The following is a 16,519-nucleotide window of genomic DNA, read 5'->3' as shown; positions in this document are numbered from 1 at the left end:
CAAAACGTCGACTCTCCTGCTCCTCTGATGCTGTCTGACATGCTGTGCTTTTCCAGCGCCATACTTTTCGACTCTGACTCTCCAGCATCTGCAGTGCTCAGTTTCTCCTCCGTACTGGGGTGGGGCCTGAGTTGGGAAGAGTCATCAGACTGGCCTTAAACTAAGAGAATGTTTGGCAGAGCATCTCAGCCAGGCCCGCAGGGGCCAATGTGACCTACCAGTCACCACCCATTTTAATTCCCCTCCCCATTCCCTTTCTGACATGACCATCCTCGGCCTCCTCCGTTGCCACAGCGAATCAAACCACAAATTGGAGGAAGAAAACGTCTTCGACCTGGGCAGCCGACAGACCGGAGGACTCAACGTTGAGTTCTCCAATTTCAAATAACCTCCCTTCCCATCACCAGACTCCCTTCCCAGTCCGTCCCTTTCATTCCTCTCATCGACCCTTCCAGCAACCAATGGAATTTATTCCTCCCATCAACCAACCAAATCATACCATCTACTGGTGTTCACCTATCCCCACCTCACCACCCTGCCTTCCTATTCCTTTTATCTACAGCTCCCCTTACCCTTCTTCAGGACTGGGGGTGGGTGTGACAACCGAAACATTCACTTCTCTACCTCCAGATACTGCCAGGCTTGCTGTGTTCTTCCAGCCTCCTGCTTGTCTGCCTTGGATTCCAGCATCTGCAGGGTTTTTTTGTCTGTAACCCTGTAGGGTCATTTGAGCAGTTGGGGTATGGAGTGGAGTGAAGTGGCCTTTGATAGGTTGGGACCTGAAGGTTGGATCCAGTATGATAGGAGAGGCCTGTGTGAGGGGAAGGAGCCTGAGCTGGGGAAGAGACTTAGAAGGTGGGAGTGTTCTGAGAGAGTTGGTGTGGCCTGAGAGAGTGGCAGCACCGTACGAGTCTGGGTGAGGAGGTGATGAAGGAAGGAATAGGACCATGAGGTAATCGAGCCTCGGGTTGGGGTGGAGTCTTGGTATGGGTAAAGGGAGGGGAGGAGTCTGAATCATTGAGTTGGTTGGGTCTGCTGTCACAGTGGGGATCTAAGAATGAGAGGGTGAGGGAATGGTCTGGGCTTGAGAAAATCTGAGGGAGGAGGAGCAGTCTGCGAGGTAGGGAGGGTTCTGATTGAGGGGCAGGACCGATCTGGGAGGAGTAGTCGAAAAGGGGAAGAGGCTGATGCAGGGGGCTGGATCTCAGGAAGCAGGACATGAGAAAGGTTGTGTGGCCTGAGACATGGTACAAAAGTTAGGGGTGGAAGCACAGGGAAAAAGCCAGAGAGATGGGATGGGGGGAAAAGAGGAGGACCCCAACAGTTGAAGGGGAGAAAGAAGTCACACAGGCGTGTGGAGTTTGCTCGTTCTCCCCGTGTCTGCGTGGGTTTCCTCCGGGTGCTCTGGTTTCCTCCCACAGTCCAAAGATGTGCAGGTCAGGTGAATTGGCCATGCTAAATTGCCCGTAGCTGTTAGGTGAAGGGGTCAATGTAGGGGTATGGGTGGGTTTCACTTCGGCGGGTGAGTGTGGACTTGTTGGGCCGAAAGGCCTGTTTCCTCACTGTAAGTAATCTAATCTAATCTTAAAAAGTCTGAGATGAAATGGTGGCTCAGTGGTTAGCATTGCTGCCTCACTACCCCAGAGACCTGGGTTCAATTCCACCCTTGGGTGACTGTGTGGAGTTTGCGCATTCTGTCCGTGTCTGTGTGGATTCCCTCTGGGTGCTCTGTTTTTCTCTCACACTCTAAAGATGTGCAGATTAAGTGGATTCACCATGGAGAATGCAGGGTTACAGGGATGGGGTGAAATGCTCGTTGGAGGGTCTTGATGGGCCAAATGGCTTACTTCCACACTGTAGGCATTTCATGAAGAAGATGGAGGGGCAGGAAAGGAATCTGACAGGTGGGGAGAGAAATACTGAATGGTGGTAGCAGAAGACATGGCAAACAAGTAGAAAAGCCTAACAAACAAATGGGAAGGATGGGGTGTGAGGGGCAGAGCCTGAAGAACAGAATAGGAGCCTGAACGGGTATGGAGTCAAGCTGAGGAGGTATTCAACTGGTGACTGATGAGGCAAGCGTAATTACTTGAAATGTAATTTTCAGATGGAGGTAGAGTGTAAGTGACAGAAGATGGATTTGTAGTCAAAGAAGATGAAAATGTCTTGTTAATATCCAGTTCTGAAGAAGGGTCACTGGTTCAAAAATGATAATTCTGCTTTCTCTAAACAGATGCTGCCCGAAACTGCTGAGTTTTTCCAGCAATTTCTATTTTTGTTTATATTAATATTAGGGACTTTCAACTGATAAATAACAAAAAACGTGATTGGCATGAGAAAAAGTGTACAATTGACACAGGAATAAAATTACAATTTAGTGGAGGTAAGGGAGAAGGATGATAACTGAGAGGTGGAATTAAGTTAACAAAATAAATTGGTTTTGTTTGTTTATTATCAGCAGGAAAACAAATGCAATAGGAAGGAGGTCGACCAGAATGGGGATTATAATTATTTTTTAAAGTCATAACTAATTTGTGCAGGGGGAGGCAATGGCAAAGTAGTAATATCACTCAATTAGTAATCCACAGTCTCAGATTAATATTTTAGGAACATGGATTTGAATCTTAGTAGATGGTGAAATTGTACTCAAATGAAATTTATAAAGCTAGTTTAGTGGTGACCATTGTCATAAATACCCAGTCAGCTCACCAATGTTCTTCCGGGAAAGAAATCTGTTGTCCTTACCTGCAGCAATTCTAGAACTACTGCAGTGTGGTTGACTTTTAAGGGCCCTCTAAAATGGTCTAACAAACCACTCAGTTCAAGGGCAATAAATGCTAGCCCAGCCCACTACAGTCACATCCCATGAACAAATAAAGGACATAGAAGAGCTATTTAAAAAAGAGCTGTATTCTGGATATCCTGGCCAGCATTATCCCTCAACCAATATAATGTAATGAGAAACAGGATATCTGGTCATATATCTATCTATGGTTATCTGTTGTGCATACATTTTCGCTGCGTTTATGAACATCACAGCACTGACTACAATTAAGAATTATTTTACTCACGAGAAAGTGTTTTGGGATATCTGAAGTTATGAAAAGTGTGATGTAAATACAAGTACTTCCTTTATGCATTTATCAGATTTTTTATTTCATCACTACCAGGGAATCAAATATTTGAGATGGTGACTGGGGCAATCAGAGAAGTCTATGTATTGAGATAGAGTCATAGAGATGTACAGCACAGAAACAGACCATTCGGATCAACTCGTCCATGCCGACCAGTTATCCTAACCTAATCTAGTCCCATTTGACAGCACTTGGCCCATATCCCTTTAAACCCTTCCTATTCACGTGCTCATCCAGATGCCTATTAAATGTTGTAATTGTATCAGCCTCCATGACCTCCCCTGGCAGCTCATTCCATGCACACACCAACCTCTGCGTGAAAAAGATGTCCCTTCGGTCCCTTTTAAATCTTACCCCTCTCACCCTAAACCTATGCCCTCTGGTTCTGGACTCCCCAACCCAGGGAAAAGACCATGTCTATTTACCCTATCTATGCCCTTCATGATTTTATAAACCTCTACAAGGTCACCTCTCAACCTCCAACACTCCAGGGAAAACAGCCCCAATATCTTCAGCTTCTCCCTATAGCTCAAACCCTCTAACCTTGGCAAAATTCTTGTAATTCTTTTCTGAACCCTTTCAAGTTTCACACATCCTTCTTTTAGGAGGAAGACCAGAATTGCACACACTATTCCAAAAGATACGTGAAGAAACTGTACAAATTCACCTAAACAGTCAATTCTTTCCATTAGTTTTTCTATCTTCAAAATATACCTCAAAATCATCTCTGTTAGCTGTTTTCTTTCAATACAAAAATTAAATAAATAAACCAGAGGAATCGGGAATGAGTGTTTTTTTAAAAATGTTTGTTCATGGGAAGTGGGAATCACTGGCCAGGTAAGTATTAATTGGCCATCCTTAACAGTTGTTGAGAAAAGGTGATGAGTCACTTCCTGAACCACTGCTCTTTTGGTTTCTTTTGCAAGGGGTGATTAGGTACGCCCACAGCACTGTTAAGAAGGGATTCCAGGATTTTGACTCAAAGAACAGAGATTTAGTTCAAAGTTTGTGCGAAGATTTGCAAACACTCTATACAATCAACACAGGAATTCTTGGACATCATCAGAAATATACACATAGACAAAGAAGAAACCATGATATCATTCGACGTGACGGCACTGTTCACTTCGATTGACAAAATCCTAGCCAGAGAAACAATAGCCAACCTACTGGACATACAGAACAGAAAACAGGACGCTGAACCTATCAACAAAGATGGCATACTTAAACTACTGGACTTGTGCCTCACAACACACTTCACATTCAACAACCAGATATACGAACAAATCAACGGAACACCCATGGCATCACCAATCTCGGGACTCATAGCAGAGGCAGTTATGCAAAGGTTAGAACAAACAGTCTTACCACAAATTCAACCCAAACTCTGGGTCAGATATGTCGATGACACCTTTGTAATCATTAAAAACACAGAAATAGAAAAAACACACCGGATCATCAACGCCAAACTCACAGGAATCCGATTCACGAGAGAAGAAGAAAAGGATAGCTAACTCCCATTCCTAGACGTGATGGGACAGAGAACACCGAACGGAGAATTCACCACAAAGGTATACAGGAAAGCCACACACACAGACCAAGCCCTAAACTATGAAAGTAACGACCCCAACACACACAAACAAAGCTGCATCAGGACACTATTCAAAGGGGCCACAACACACTGCAGTACACCAGAACTGCAAAAAGAAGAAGAGGAACACCTATACAAGGTATTCGCCAAAAACGGATACCCGCGCAACTTCATCAACAGATGCCTAAGAGAAAGACCACGGAACGAGGACATACCACAACCAAAAGGACTAGCCACACTACCATACATCAGGAGCATCTCAGAACTGACAGCCAGACTACTGCGACCCCTAGGACTCATAACAGCACACAAACCAACAGCCACGCTCAGACAGCAACTCACCAGAACGAAGGACCCGATACTCAACATGAGCAAGACGAATGTAGTGTACAAAATATCATGCAAGGACTGCACTAAACACTATATAGGACAAACAGGAAGACAGCTAACAATCCGCATACATGAACATCAACTAGCCACGAAACGACACGACCAGCATTCCTTAGTAGCCACACACGCAGACAACAAGCAACATGAATTCGACTGGGACAACACTACTATCATAGGGCAAGCCAGACAGAGAACAGCCAGGGAATTCCTAGAGGCATGGCATTCATCCACAAACTCCATCAACAAACACATCGACCTGGACCCAATATACCAACCACTACAGCGGATAGCTGAAACTGACAACCGGAAGCGGCAGGGACAGATCACTATAAACACCGGAGGAAACATCAAAGAAGCGCTTCGCAGGAAGCTCCCAAGCAATGATGATGTCGCCTAGCCAGGGGACGAAACGTTTGCAACAAAAACGTCCAGCTCGGCGAACAGAACCACAACAGAGATTTAGTTCCATGTTTGAATGTGACTTGGAACAGAACTTACAAAGATGGTGTTCCCTCAAATTCCACTAACTTTAGTTTTGATAGGACTCTACCAGAAATCAATCAAAAACTGTCTTGGGTAGTTATTGCCACTTCACCTCTGAAGTTCAGCTCATTAATCCATATTTGGACCAAGGCTGGAATGAGCTCACAAGCGATATCTATTTTGAAGTGTTGATCATCTAAAACAAAATTGAAGAATAAGTAACTATACATTTACATGAAGTGCCATGTTATAAATTTGTATCAGATGCAAGTATCTTCTTGGTTCAAATATTGGGCAGTACCAATAGAGAAAAACTCTAGAATCTCAAGTTATTGCATTGTTTCCAGCAAATTGATTTTCAGATGCCACAACCGAAAACTATTATTGATATTTTTATACACTTTCATATGAATTTAAAATCTGGTTTAGCATTGCTATTATTAACAGAGATTACACCAAGGTTCATTCTTCCATTTCAGGCGGTGCCTCAAGATTCAGGATGTTTTCACTTGTTTTCGCTCAACTTTGATGGTTCCTGAGATAGCTGATAACTTCATAGTGTGGAGACTCAGCTATGCCAAGTAGGTAGAACTCAAATGGTCAGATTTATGAGTTGTTTGGAAATTGTTTCTCTTGAAGGTCTCTCAATTTCATCTCTCCATGATCCCAAGGAAGTTTCTCAATCTGTAAGCTGCCTTCGGAATAAACCTTCTCCATTTGGTCAGTTAGAAGTAAAGGCTTACCATCAGTTAGCAGTAAATATGTTTTGGTTTAGTAAATTTGCAGATGACATTAAGGTCGGTGAAGTTGTGGATGGTGCTGAAGGATATTGCAAGTTACAGAGGGATATAGATAAGCTACGAAGCTGGGCTGAGATATGGCAAATGGAGTTTAATGCAGAAAAATGTGAGGTGATTCACTTTGGAAGGTGCAACAGGAATAAAGAGTACTGGGCTAATGGTAAGATTCTTGGTAGTGTAGATGAGAAGAGAGATCTCAGTGTCTATGTACATAGATCCCTGAAAGGTGCCACCCAGGTTGATAGGGTTGTTAAGAACTCATAAGTTGTGTTAGCTTTTATTGGTAGAGGGACTGAGTCTTGGAGCTACGAGGTCATTCTGCAGCTGTACAAAACTCTGGTGTGGCTGCACTTGGAGTATTGCATCTAGTTCTGGTCACCACATTATAGGAAGGATTTGGAAACTTTGGAGAGGCTTCAGAGGAGGTTTACTAGGATGTTGCCTGGTATGGAGGGAAGGGCTTATGAGGAAAGGCTGAGAGACTTGAGGCTGTTGCTGTTAGAGAGAACAACAGTTGAGAGGTGACTTGAGACATACAAGGTAATCAGAGAGTTAGATAGGGTGGACAGTGACAGCCTTTTTCCTTGAATGGTGATAGCTAGCACAAGAGGATATAGTTTTAAATTGAAGAGTAATAGATGTAGGACAGATGTCATAGGTAGTTTCCTTACTCAGAGAGTAGTAGGGGTGTGGAACTCACTGCCTGCAACAGTGGTAGACTCGCAAACTTTAAGGCATTTAAATGGTCATAGGATAGACATATGGATGAAAATGGAATAGTGTAAGATAGGTGGGCTTCAGATTGGTTCCACAGATCAGCACAACATCGAGAGCCGAAGGGCCTGTACTGTGCTGTAATGTTCTATGTTCCATGTAATGTTTACCATCTTCAAGCACGTTTTAAGAACATGCTTAAAGCATTTCACTATCCTGGGAGTCTCCTACTGTGTGCAAGTTCACAGTGGAGCAGTTGCTTTGACAATTTGTTTTCTGGCATACAAACAACATGCCCAGCAAAGATGGTTTTGAGCAATTAGTCAACACTGGACATGAAAGGTTGGGAGGGAACACTGTTGTTGTATCACCTTTCTTGGCATTGTTTTGAGGTAAATACTATAGGTTGTTCAAGTCTCCAAAAGATGTAGGAGCAGGGGAATCTCAACTGTCTAGTACACCATGACCTTAATTTTGAGCTTAGGATCCTGGTCCCCGAATACTCTTTTCCTGAGTCTGGCACACTGGAGGATATGGTGAATTTTATAATTTATGTCTGCTTATACTTATCAGAATTTGTCAACAAACTCGTGGGAATGATCAAAATGAGTAACTAGTATGACAGTACGGTGGCCACCAGTTGGTTCATGCTCCAACACTTTACTCAGTGTTCAATGTCTTCGGTAAGTGCTAATCTTGGTTCTGATGGCCAATACTCCTTGATAGGGATAAGATAGGCTTCAGGTAGAGGAGATGGTGCTCAAGGCAAAAGGCCTGACTTCCTTCAGCATCAAAACTAGCCACCATTGACCCACCAGCACTGCAAAACTTTTCACTTAGCCAATCCTGGCAAGCATCACTTTGAAATAGACCTGCTGACATTCACACATTCCTTGTTTGTCTATGGGACATATGTTTATAATAGCATGTCATTGCCGAAAGCTGAAAGGTTACCTTCTATGGCTGACTCACACAGAGTCCTGTCAACCTCTTCCACAGGAGGTACAAAAATGGCTTCATGAAGATGGCCTACAAGTAGAAGACACAGGACAACCTGTTGCACTTACCTTACAAAATGAAGGAACATTCATTTGTCTTAAGGGGACACTGCCTGGTGGCATACAAAAGTAAGATTTGAGTACTGAAACGTGCCCAAAACTCAATCATTTACACTGATCAGAGTGGATTGTTCCAAGATGAACAGAAATAGTCCTGGCAAAGGTCTTGTACCCGATGCTGAGGATGAAGACCAAGTATCAATCATTAAGCAGGTGAATACTGAAACTCTGAAAATACTGAAACTGTGATAGCCCTGACACAGCCCAGGTCTATGTCTCCGACTGCCAGACACTCCCTCAGCACCCATGCAAACTGCAGAAGCCTATGTGAAATTCAGTGGCCAGTTCATCCAGCGCTGGGCAGTTGCCCTTGAGATTGAGGGCACATGTGAGCCCTGCCAGATCTCCCAAAACCCTGTCCAGTATCACTGCAGAAGAATAGAGCATCATTTTAGGCTTGCACCTGGGTACTGATTCCATCCACATCTGAGGTCAGGGATCCATCATAAGCCAGCAGACTCAACAACTACTTACAGACCCTTTATTTCTCAGTGAATAGAAGGGGGAGCTATCATCCACATGCTGAAAAATCAGATCTGCTACCACAAACAGATTATGAGACCACCAACTTGCAAGTTCATAAATGCACCCTTCTTTGTATGTTCTACACACAGCCAGGTGTCCAGTTGCCTGACCACAAGGGACCTTCAAGTTAAGATGAGTACCTCCTGTGGCATTGTACCCCTTTTTGATCCCTTCACATACCTCGGCAGAGATGTAGACATAACCTTTGCCCAAATCACACCATAGCTTTAAGGAGGGGAAGCCTCCCTCCCATCTCCAGGTGGCCCAGAAACAATAGAATAAGTTCCTCCAGCAGGAGGTGTTTAAAATTCTGGTAGATACAATTAAGAAGTTAAAAGTGGACCATATTGTTGGAGTCACATGTAGGCCAGACTAGGTAAGGACAGCAGATTTCTTTCCCTGAAGGGTATGAGTCAACTACAGTCAATGACAATGGATACATGATCACTATAAGATTATCTTTTTATTCAATTTTTTATATTGTATTTACATTTCACCATCTTTCAATGTGGGAACTGAATGCACGTTCTCAGAAAATTAGGTGGAGGATTTAGATTACTGGTCTAGTGATAGTTCCAGTATCCAACCATCTACCCTGTGGCCCCTGAAGTGCTAAAGAGGGATTGACATAAGCTGCTTTACCTCTTCTTCAGATGGAGTGATGAATATCTTGTTGGCCCCAGATTTTAAGCTGAAGATCTTGGTTATTGATGAGGCTGTGCTAGGCTGCTTCATCCCCATCCAGTAGAATGATGTGGTGCTTCACCCAGTGAACATTTCCCTCCAAAACTAGTAGGCCAAAAGCACATTTGTTTGAAGTAATCTACTCACCTTAACTATCTATTGATGCTCACATGTAGATCATACTCTTGGATTGGTATAGGGTGCAGGAGAGGGATTTCAATTGTATCCTCAAGCTGAAGGACCACTCTGGTATCCTGCATAGCAATAGTGGAGACGATCCTGTTTAGATACTGATGTACGTCTGGGCGAATCTTCATCCTGGAGGAGAAAGTGAGGACTGCAGATGCTTCATCCTATCTGGAACACTTTCACTATTGAGAGATCAGAGCAAGAGAAACTAGAATCAATTGCCTTAGATCTCCAGTGTTCTGTCAGCTTCAGATGGCAGCTTGGATGGCAGCTTGAGGTGGAGCTGGGTTCATACAGGGTCATGAGGTCTCCAATATAGCAGGTGTCAGCTCAATTAATTTGATTAACTCAATTTTATATTAAGAAACTGCTGAAGGCACTGGGTACTGCAAACACTAGGGTGTGGACAACATTCTGGTACTGGTCCTGAGGACTTGAGCTCCAGAACCAGCCAAGCTAGTTTGACACAGTTATAACTCTGGAATCTACCTGACAAAGTGGAAAATTGCCCAATTATATCCTCACCACTAAAAGAAAGAAAAATCCTACTCTGTAAATGAACACTCCTTCAAACTATTTTAGATTATCAGCAAGGTGATTGAAGGGATGGTTAACAACATTATCAAGTAACACTTGTCAAGGAAAAGCCTGCTCATTGATGATTGGTCCTGGCAGAACCGAAACTATTCAGCTGACCTCATTATAGTTTGGATCCAAACATGGAAAAATAAAAGCTGAATTCCAGAGCAGCATTTGACTGGGTTTGGCATCAAGGAGTACTAGTCTAGATTAGAGTGGTGCTGGAAAAGCACAGCAGGTCAGGCAGCATCCAAGGAGCAGGAAAATTGATGTTTCGGGCAAAAGCCCTTCATCAAGGAGCACTAACAATGTTGAAGTCAATGAGAATCAGGAGAAAGTTCTCAGCTGGTTGAAGTCGTACCTAGCAGAAAGAGAAAATGGATTTGGTTGTTGAAATTCAATCATATTATTCCAAGGACATCACTGAAACTCCCACTATGACCATTCTGAGATCACCGTTGGCTAGAAACTGAATTAGACAAGCTACAAAAAACAGGTCAGAAGCTAGGAATTCTGCAGCAAATAACTCACATCCTGCCTCCTCAAAGTCAGCAATTAGGAGTCCTCACCACTTTGCCTGGATGGATGCTGCTCCAACAACACTCAAGCTTGATACTCCAAGAAAAAGCATCTTGCTTGATTTGCACCTCATTGAACACCCTCAGCATTTATTCCCTCCACCACCAAGTAATGGCAGCTATGTGTATCATCCACTAGATGCACTGCAACAGCTCTGCAAAGCTCTTTGGAGGCCCCTTCCAATCCCACAATCTCTATCACTGATTAAGGCAACAGCTGCATGGGAATACCATCAGAACTTTCATTGTCACATGATCAAAATACAAAACTCCCTTTCTAAAGTACACTGGATAGGTACACAATTTTGAGCTGTAGTGGTTCAAGAAGGGTAATTATGGATAGGCAATGAATTTTAGTGAAGCCCACATCTCAAAAATGAATTTTAAAAAGGATACAACTAAAGCCAATCTTTACACTCTTTTTCATGCACATTTATACACTAGAAGCAAGCAGTTCCAAATCCTAAAAACACATTTTCTGCCATAGTCTATTTGAAGGCAACATGTGAATTTTCAACAGATAAACATGACCTGTTACAATTAAAAGATATAATTTCCAATTACTACCTAAATGGCAGGGTATTTAATCCAGCTGCATCATCATTGAAATTCCTTCCATGATATGGTGAGATTGAATAAGCTGTAAAAAAAAAACAAAAGAACAGTGGATGTTGGAAATTTGAAATAAAAACAGAAATTGCTGGAAAATCTCAATAGCAGCATCTTGGAGCGAGAACAGAGTTAGTGTTTCAGGTCCAGTGACCTTCAGAACAGAACAGTTCTTCTTAAGAAGAGTCATCAGACTTGAAATGTTAACTGTGAGTTCTCTCCAAGATGCGACCAGACTTGCTGAGATTTTCCAGTAATTTATATTATCTGAGCCATATTCGTACTCTAGCAGGAGGCTGAAATTTCTTCCAGCCTCCTACTAGTCTACCTTCAAGCATCTGCAGTTTTTTTGTCTCTATATTCGTACTCTTGCAGCTTAATAGCCAATTATTGAGGAGAACTAAAGAGTGAAATAGATAAACAGCAGATGATGTAAGTAGGAAAATATAAAATGTGAGAGAAACTCAGTCTGCCTGGTGTGAGAAACAAAACTATCATATTAATAAATTTCAGTCCGAGTCAAATTCTGAAGCAGCGAATTTTATTGATAAATACTTGCAAGAACGGGTGCCTAACGAGTAAGCACCCCGATCTGAGGGTTACATTCTGATTTATGCTGTTCAGCTGCATCTCTCGGTCCTCCCCTTTCACCTCATCGGTTACTTTTGCTGTAGTGCATAGCCCATCACAAGCTCTAGCTTCACTCCACCTTTGTCTAGCTTCTCTCCGCCTCTGTTTACTTCTCCCATTACTCTAAGCCTGTCGCCTCTTACTCTTATTTATGTCATTCCTTATATGTGACTATCCTGGCATAGTTTGCTGTCTTCGTGCGATCATCCTGCCAAACTAAATTCCATCCGTTGGCCACATCCCTCCTGCGACTGGCACACTATTCTCCTGTTACTGATACATCCCGCCACACAGTTGCTCTGCCCTATTAGTCATAGGTAATTCTACCTGTTTTCACTTATCACTGTTTAGTATTGGCAGGCGCAGCCTAATTTCATAATGTAAGCTTTTGCAGAAGCAACATCTGTTCCCTTATTCTGCACAATTTTAACCCTATACCTTATACCTGGTAGCATTTGATATGGTTCTTAAGTATTACTGGACTCAAAACACTAATTCTGAGTTTATCCGACATTAACTGTGTTTGTTTTAAATTTCCAGCATCCGCAGTTCTTTGTTTTATTTTATCATCATTATGGTACCAACCCATGTCTGATTCACACTGACCCACCAGTTGCCATAAATATTTCTTCATGACTCAGTTTGTGACTCCATTTCGGAACCCCTGACCAATCAAAGACCGAGACCCGGAACGGAATCTGTCCGGACCGATGGCGCCGGAGCCGAGCCACCCGGAACCTGAAAAGTGACGGACAGAAGAAAATCTCATTGGTTGGATACTTCCGGCGGGAATTTCAGAGAGAAAAAAAATCTAAAACCCAGTGATCGCAGTAATGTTTAAGAGTCAGCCACTGAGAGTGCCAGTCGGTATTGATATACACAAACTCTTTATGTTGGACGTACCATCACATCCGATAATGTAACATGTATCTTAAACCAGGTAATTCTACAGGAATCGTTGAGCGTCCGTTAATCTGTCATTGTGTTCTTAAATGTTCCATGGTCTGTTTTGGGTGAATACCATCGCACAATGGAGAGTTTTTAGTTCTACAGTTCTAGTTGATCCCTTCATTCTCTAAATTATCTAATTACTTATTTGACATTGCATACGGGATGAGCAGAAATCCTCCAAATAAATACCGGAAAGACGAAAGACATTTTATTTTGGCTTTGCTGCTAACTCCGTTCCTTTCTTTGGAAACTGGAGTCAAACCAGACTATTGACAGTCGTGGTATTACATTTCACCCCAAATGAGCTTAAGTTTCGTCTCCTCATTTAAGGAATAAATTAAGTACATTGGAGCTGACTTAGTCATAGAGGTACAGCACGGAGACAGACCCTTCAGTTCAACTCATCCATACCAACCAGATATCCTAAATTAATCTAGTCCCATTTGCCAGCACTTGACCAATATCCCTCTAAATCCTTCCAATTGATATATCCATCCAGATGCCTTTTAAATGTTGTAATTGTCTCAGCCTCCCAGTTCCTCAAGCACCTCATTCCATACATGCTCCACCCTTTGCATGAAAAAGTTGCTACTTAGGGCCCTTTTAAATCTTTCTCCTCTCACCCTAAACCTATGCCCTCTAATCTGGACACCCCCAACCCAGGAAAAGGCTTTGTCTATATACCCTATCCATGTCCCTCATGATTTTATAAACCCCAATAAGGTCACCTTCAGCCTCTGACACTCCAGGGAAAATAGCCCCAGTCTATTCAGCCTCTTCCTATGGCTCAAACCCTCCAATCCTGGTGATATCCTTGTAAAACGTTTCTGAACCCATTCAAGTTTCACAACATACTTCCTATAGGAGGGATACCAGAATTGCACACAATATTCCAAAAAATGGCCTAACCAATATCCTCTACAGCTGCAACATGATCTCCCAACTCCTATACTGAATGCTCGGGTCATAAAGGAAAGCATACTAAACGCCTTCTTCACTATTCTATCTTCCTGAGACTCCACTTTCAAGTAACAATAAATCTGCACTCCAAGATCTCTTTGTTCAGCAACACTCCCCAGGACCTTACCATTAAGTGTATAAGTCATGCCATGATTTGCGTTTCTAAATGCAGCACCTCACATTGAGCTAAATTAAACTGCATCTGCCACTCAGCTCATTGGCCATCTGATCAAGATCCCGCTGTACAGTGAAGTAACCTTCCTTGCTGTTCTCTCTCTGTCTCTATCTGTCTGTCTATCTCTATTTCTATCTCTATCTCTAACTCTCTCTCTCTCTCAAAAACACATTTTCCCAGATGGTATCAGTTCTGAAGAAGGGTCACTAGACTCAAAACATTAACTCTTTTCTCTCCACAGATGGTGCCAGAACTGCATGGTTCCTCCAGCAATTTTCAGTTTTATTTCAGATTTCCAGAACCTGGATTTCTTTGTTTTATTTACATGGTTAATATCTGAAATAAGTGAGTTTATTTACAGGGATAAGTTTGACTTACTGGACTTGTTTGCAGAGTTTAGAAGACAGCAGGATGACTTGATTAAGATTCTAAGTTGTCTTAACAAGGTGAATGTGGAAAGGATGCTTCCTTTACTGCATGAGCCCAGAACTAGTAGAGGCATTTTTAAAAGTCAAAATTGGTCATGATCTTGTTGATTGATGTTACAGGATTAAGGGGCTGAATGACCTACTATTGCTCCTATTTTGTGTGTTGTCGCTATATATTTGTGCCATCTCCATTAATCTGTGACATGTTGTTCAAGTTCACCTTTGCCTCAGCATATATGCTACTGAAGCACTCAGATTAATACCAGACATTAAACTTTGTGCTATATTATTGAAAGATTGTTCTCTACATGTACTTCCCACAAGCTCTCTCTCACACATCCTAACTAACTCTACCTACATTGTGCTCATGACACCCCCAGTGTGGAGTAGCTCTGTGACATTACAAGGTTACTCAAGGATCCTAAAGGCCTTGCACAATATGTCGTCAATTTCATGATTAAATTAGGCTTACTGAGCAATACCCACTCAACTATGTTTCATTTATGCCTTTCCAGTTCAAAACTGCAATATTTCACTGATCGTGTGTACTTAGAAATAGCCCTCAAATCATTGGATCAGGAGTAGCCATTCAGCCAATCGAGCCTGCTCCACCATTTAATACAATCATAAATGATTGAATATTTCAATACCTTTTAGCCACACTATCCCCATAACCCTTTACCTCTTTGGTAATTGGAAACCTGTCAATTTCTACCTTATACACACTCAAAGACTGAGCTTCCAGAGCCCTCTGGGGTAGAGAATTCCAAAGGTTCACAACTCTGAGTAAATAAATTTTCATCTTAGTCCTAAGTGACAGTTCTTTATTTGAAATTGTGTCCCCAAGTTCTAGACTTCCCAACCAGGGGAAACAACTTACCTGCACCTACCATGTCTATCCCTTTTAAGTATGTTGTAGGTTTCAGTGAGATTGCCTTTTATCCTTTAAAGTTCCAGGAAATACAGGCCTAGTTCGCCTAAAGCCCCTATTGTAAGATGCTCCCTTCAACCTGTAAACTCATCTGATGAGCCTTGCATATACTCCCTCTAAGGTAATAATATTCTTCCTAAACTAAAAAGAACAAAATTGCAAACACTACTCCAGGCACCGTCAAACCAAGCTTCCATACAATTGAAGCAAATTGCACTTTAATCCTCTTGTAATAAAGGCTAACATTCAATTACTGTTCCTAATAGCTTGTTGCATGTTTACGTCAGTGACTTATTGGTGAGGACGCCTAAATCCCTTTTTGCATCTGCACTTGCAACCTCTCACCATGTAAGGAATATTCCATGTCTGTTTCTCCTAACAAATTGGATAACCTCACATTTTTCACATTATATTCCATCTACCATTATTTTGCCCACATACTTTTCCTGTCCAAATCTTCTTGAAGCTGCTTTACATCTCCCTCAGAATGTATGTTCCTACTTTTCTTTGTGTCATCTACAAATTTGTAGATATTACATTTGGTCACCACCTTCAAATTATTGATATATATTGTGAACAGCTGGACCTCTAATACAGCAGGGTTGTAAGAGTAGAGGATTTTGATTTTCCGAGCATTAGTGGCCCCAATCATAATGTTAAAGCTTTGGATGGTGAAGGATTTGTTAAATGTATTCAAGAAAATTTTCTTTATCAATGTATATATGTTCCAACTAGAGAAGGAACAAAACTTGACCTTCTTCTTTTGGGAAATAAGACAGATCAAGTGGCTGACGTGTTAGTAGGGGACAAGTGATCCTAATTCTATTAGTTTTAAAATAATTATGAAAAAGGATAAGCCTTCTGTAAAAGTTAAAGTTCTTAATTATAGTAAGGCAAATTTTAATAGTATGAGTCAGGAGCTTTCAAAGATTGATTGATTGGAGTAGACCTTTCGCAGGTAAAAGGATGGCTGACAAGTAAGAGTCTTTCAAAAGTGTGATCATGAGATTTTAGAAGCATTATATTCCTGTTAGAGTGAAAGGTAAGGCT

The 16,519-nt window shown here is 42.0% G+C and overlaps 1 protein-coding gene and 1 long non-coding RNA gene across 2 annotated transcripts in view; one reads left to right on the top strand and one right to left on the bottom strand.

The window, feature by feature from the left end:
* ddias (DNA damage-induced apoptosis suppressor) overlaps positions 1-16,519 on the top strand; it is a 51,548-nt gene that overhangs the window by 515 nt on the left and 34,514 nt on the right. Inside the window, exons 2-4 of the mRNA XM_087988068.1 lie at positions 6,078-6,179; positions 7,686-7,795; positions 12,565-12,964. Of these exons, the coding sequence (XP_087844194.1) occupies positions 12,949-12,964 (16 nt within the window). The 5' untranslated portion in view covers positions 6,078-6,179; positions 7,686-7,795; positions 12,565-12,948. The remainder of the gene's footprint in view (positions 1-6,077; positions 6,180-7,685; positions 7,796-12,564; positions 12,965-16,519) is intronic.
* On the bottom strand, positions 9,094-12,682 carry LOC148149772 (uncharacterized). The gene is made up of 3 exons (XR_015757424.1): positions 12,635-12,682; positions 11,353-11,425; positions 9,094-10,568 (listed from the first exon to the last, which is right to left on the bottom strand). It is a non-coding gene; the product is annotated as an uncharacterized LOC148149772 (long non-coding RNA).

Source organism: Chiloscyllium plagiosum, unplaced genomic scaffold, assembly GCF_037043375.1.
Source record: "Chiloscyllium plagiosum isolate Xiang-an unplaced genomic scaffold, Cpla_swu_hap1 HiC_scaffold_6, whole genome shotgun sequence".
NCBI classification, from domain to species: domain Eukaryota; kingdom Metazoa; phylum Chordata; class Chondrichthyes; order Orectolobiformes; family Hemiscylliidae; genus Chiloscyllium; species Chiloscyllium plagiosum.
This window is presented reverse-complemented; position numbering and strand designations above follow the sequence as displayed.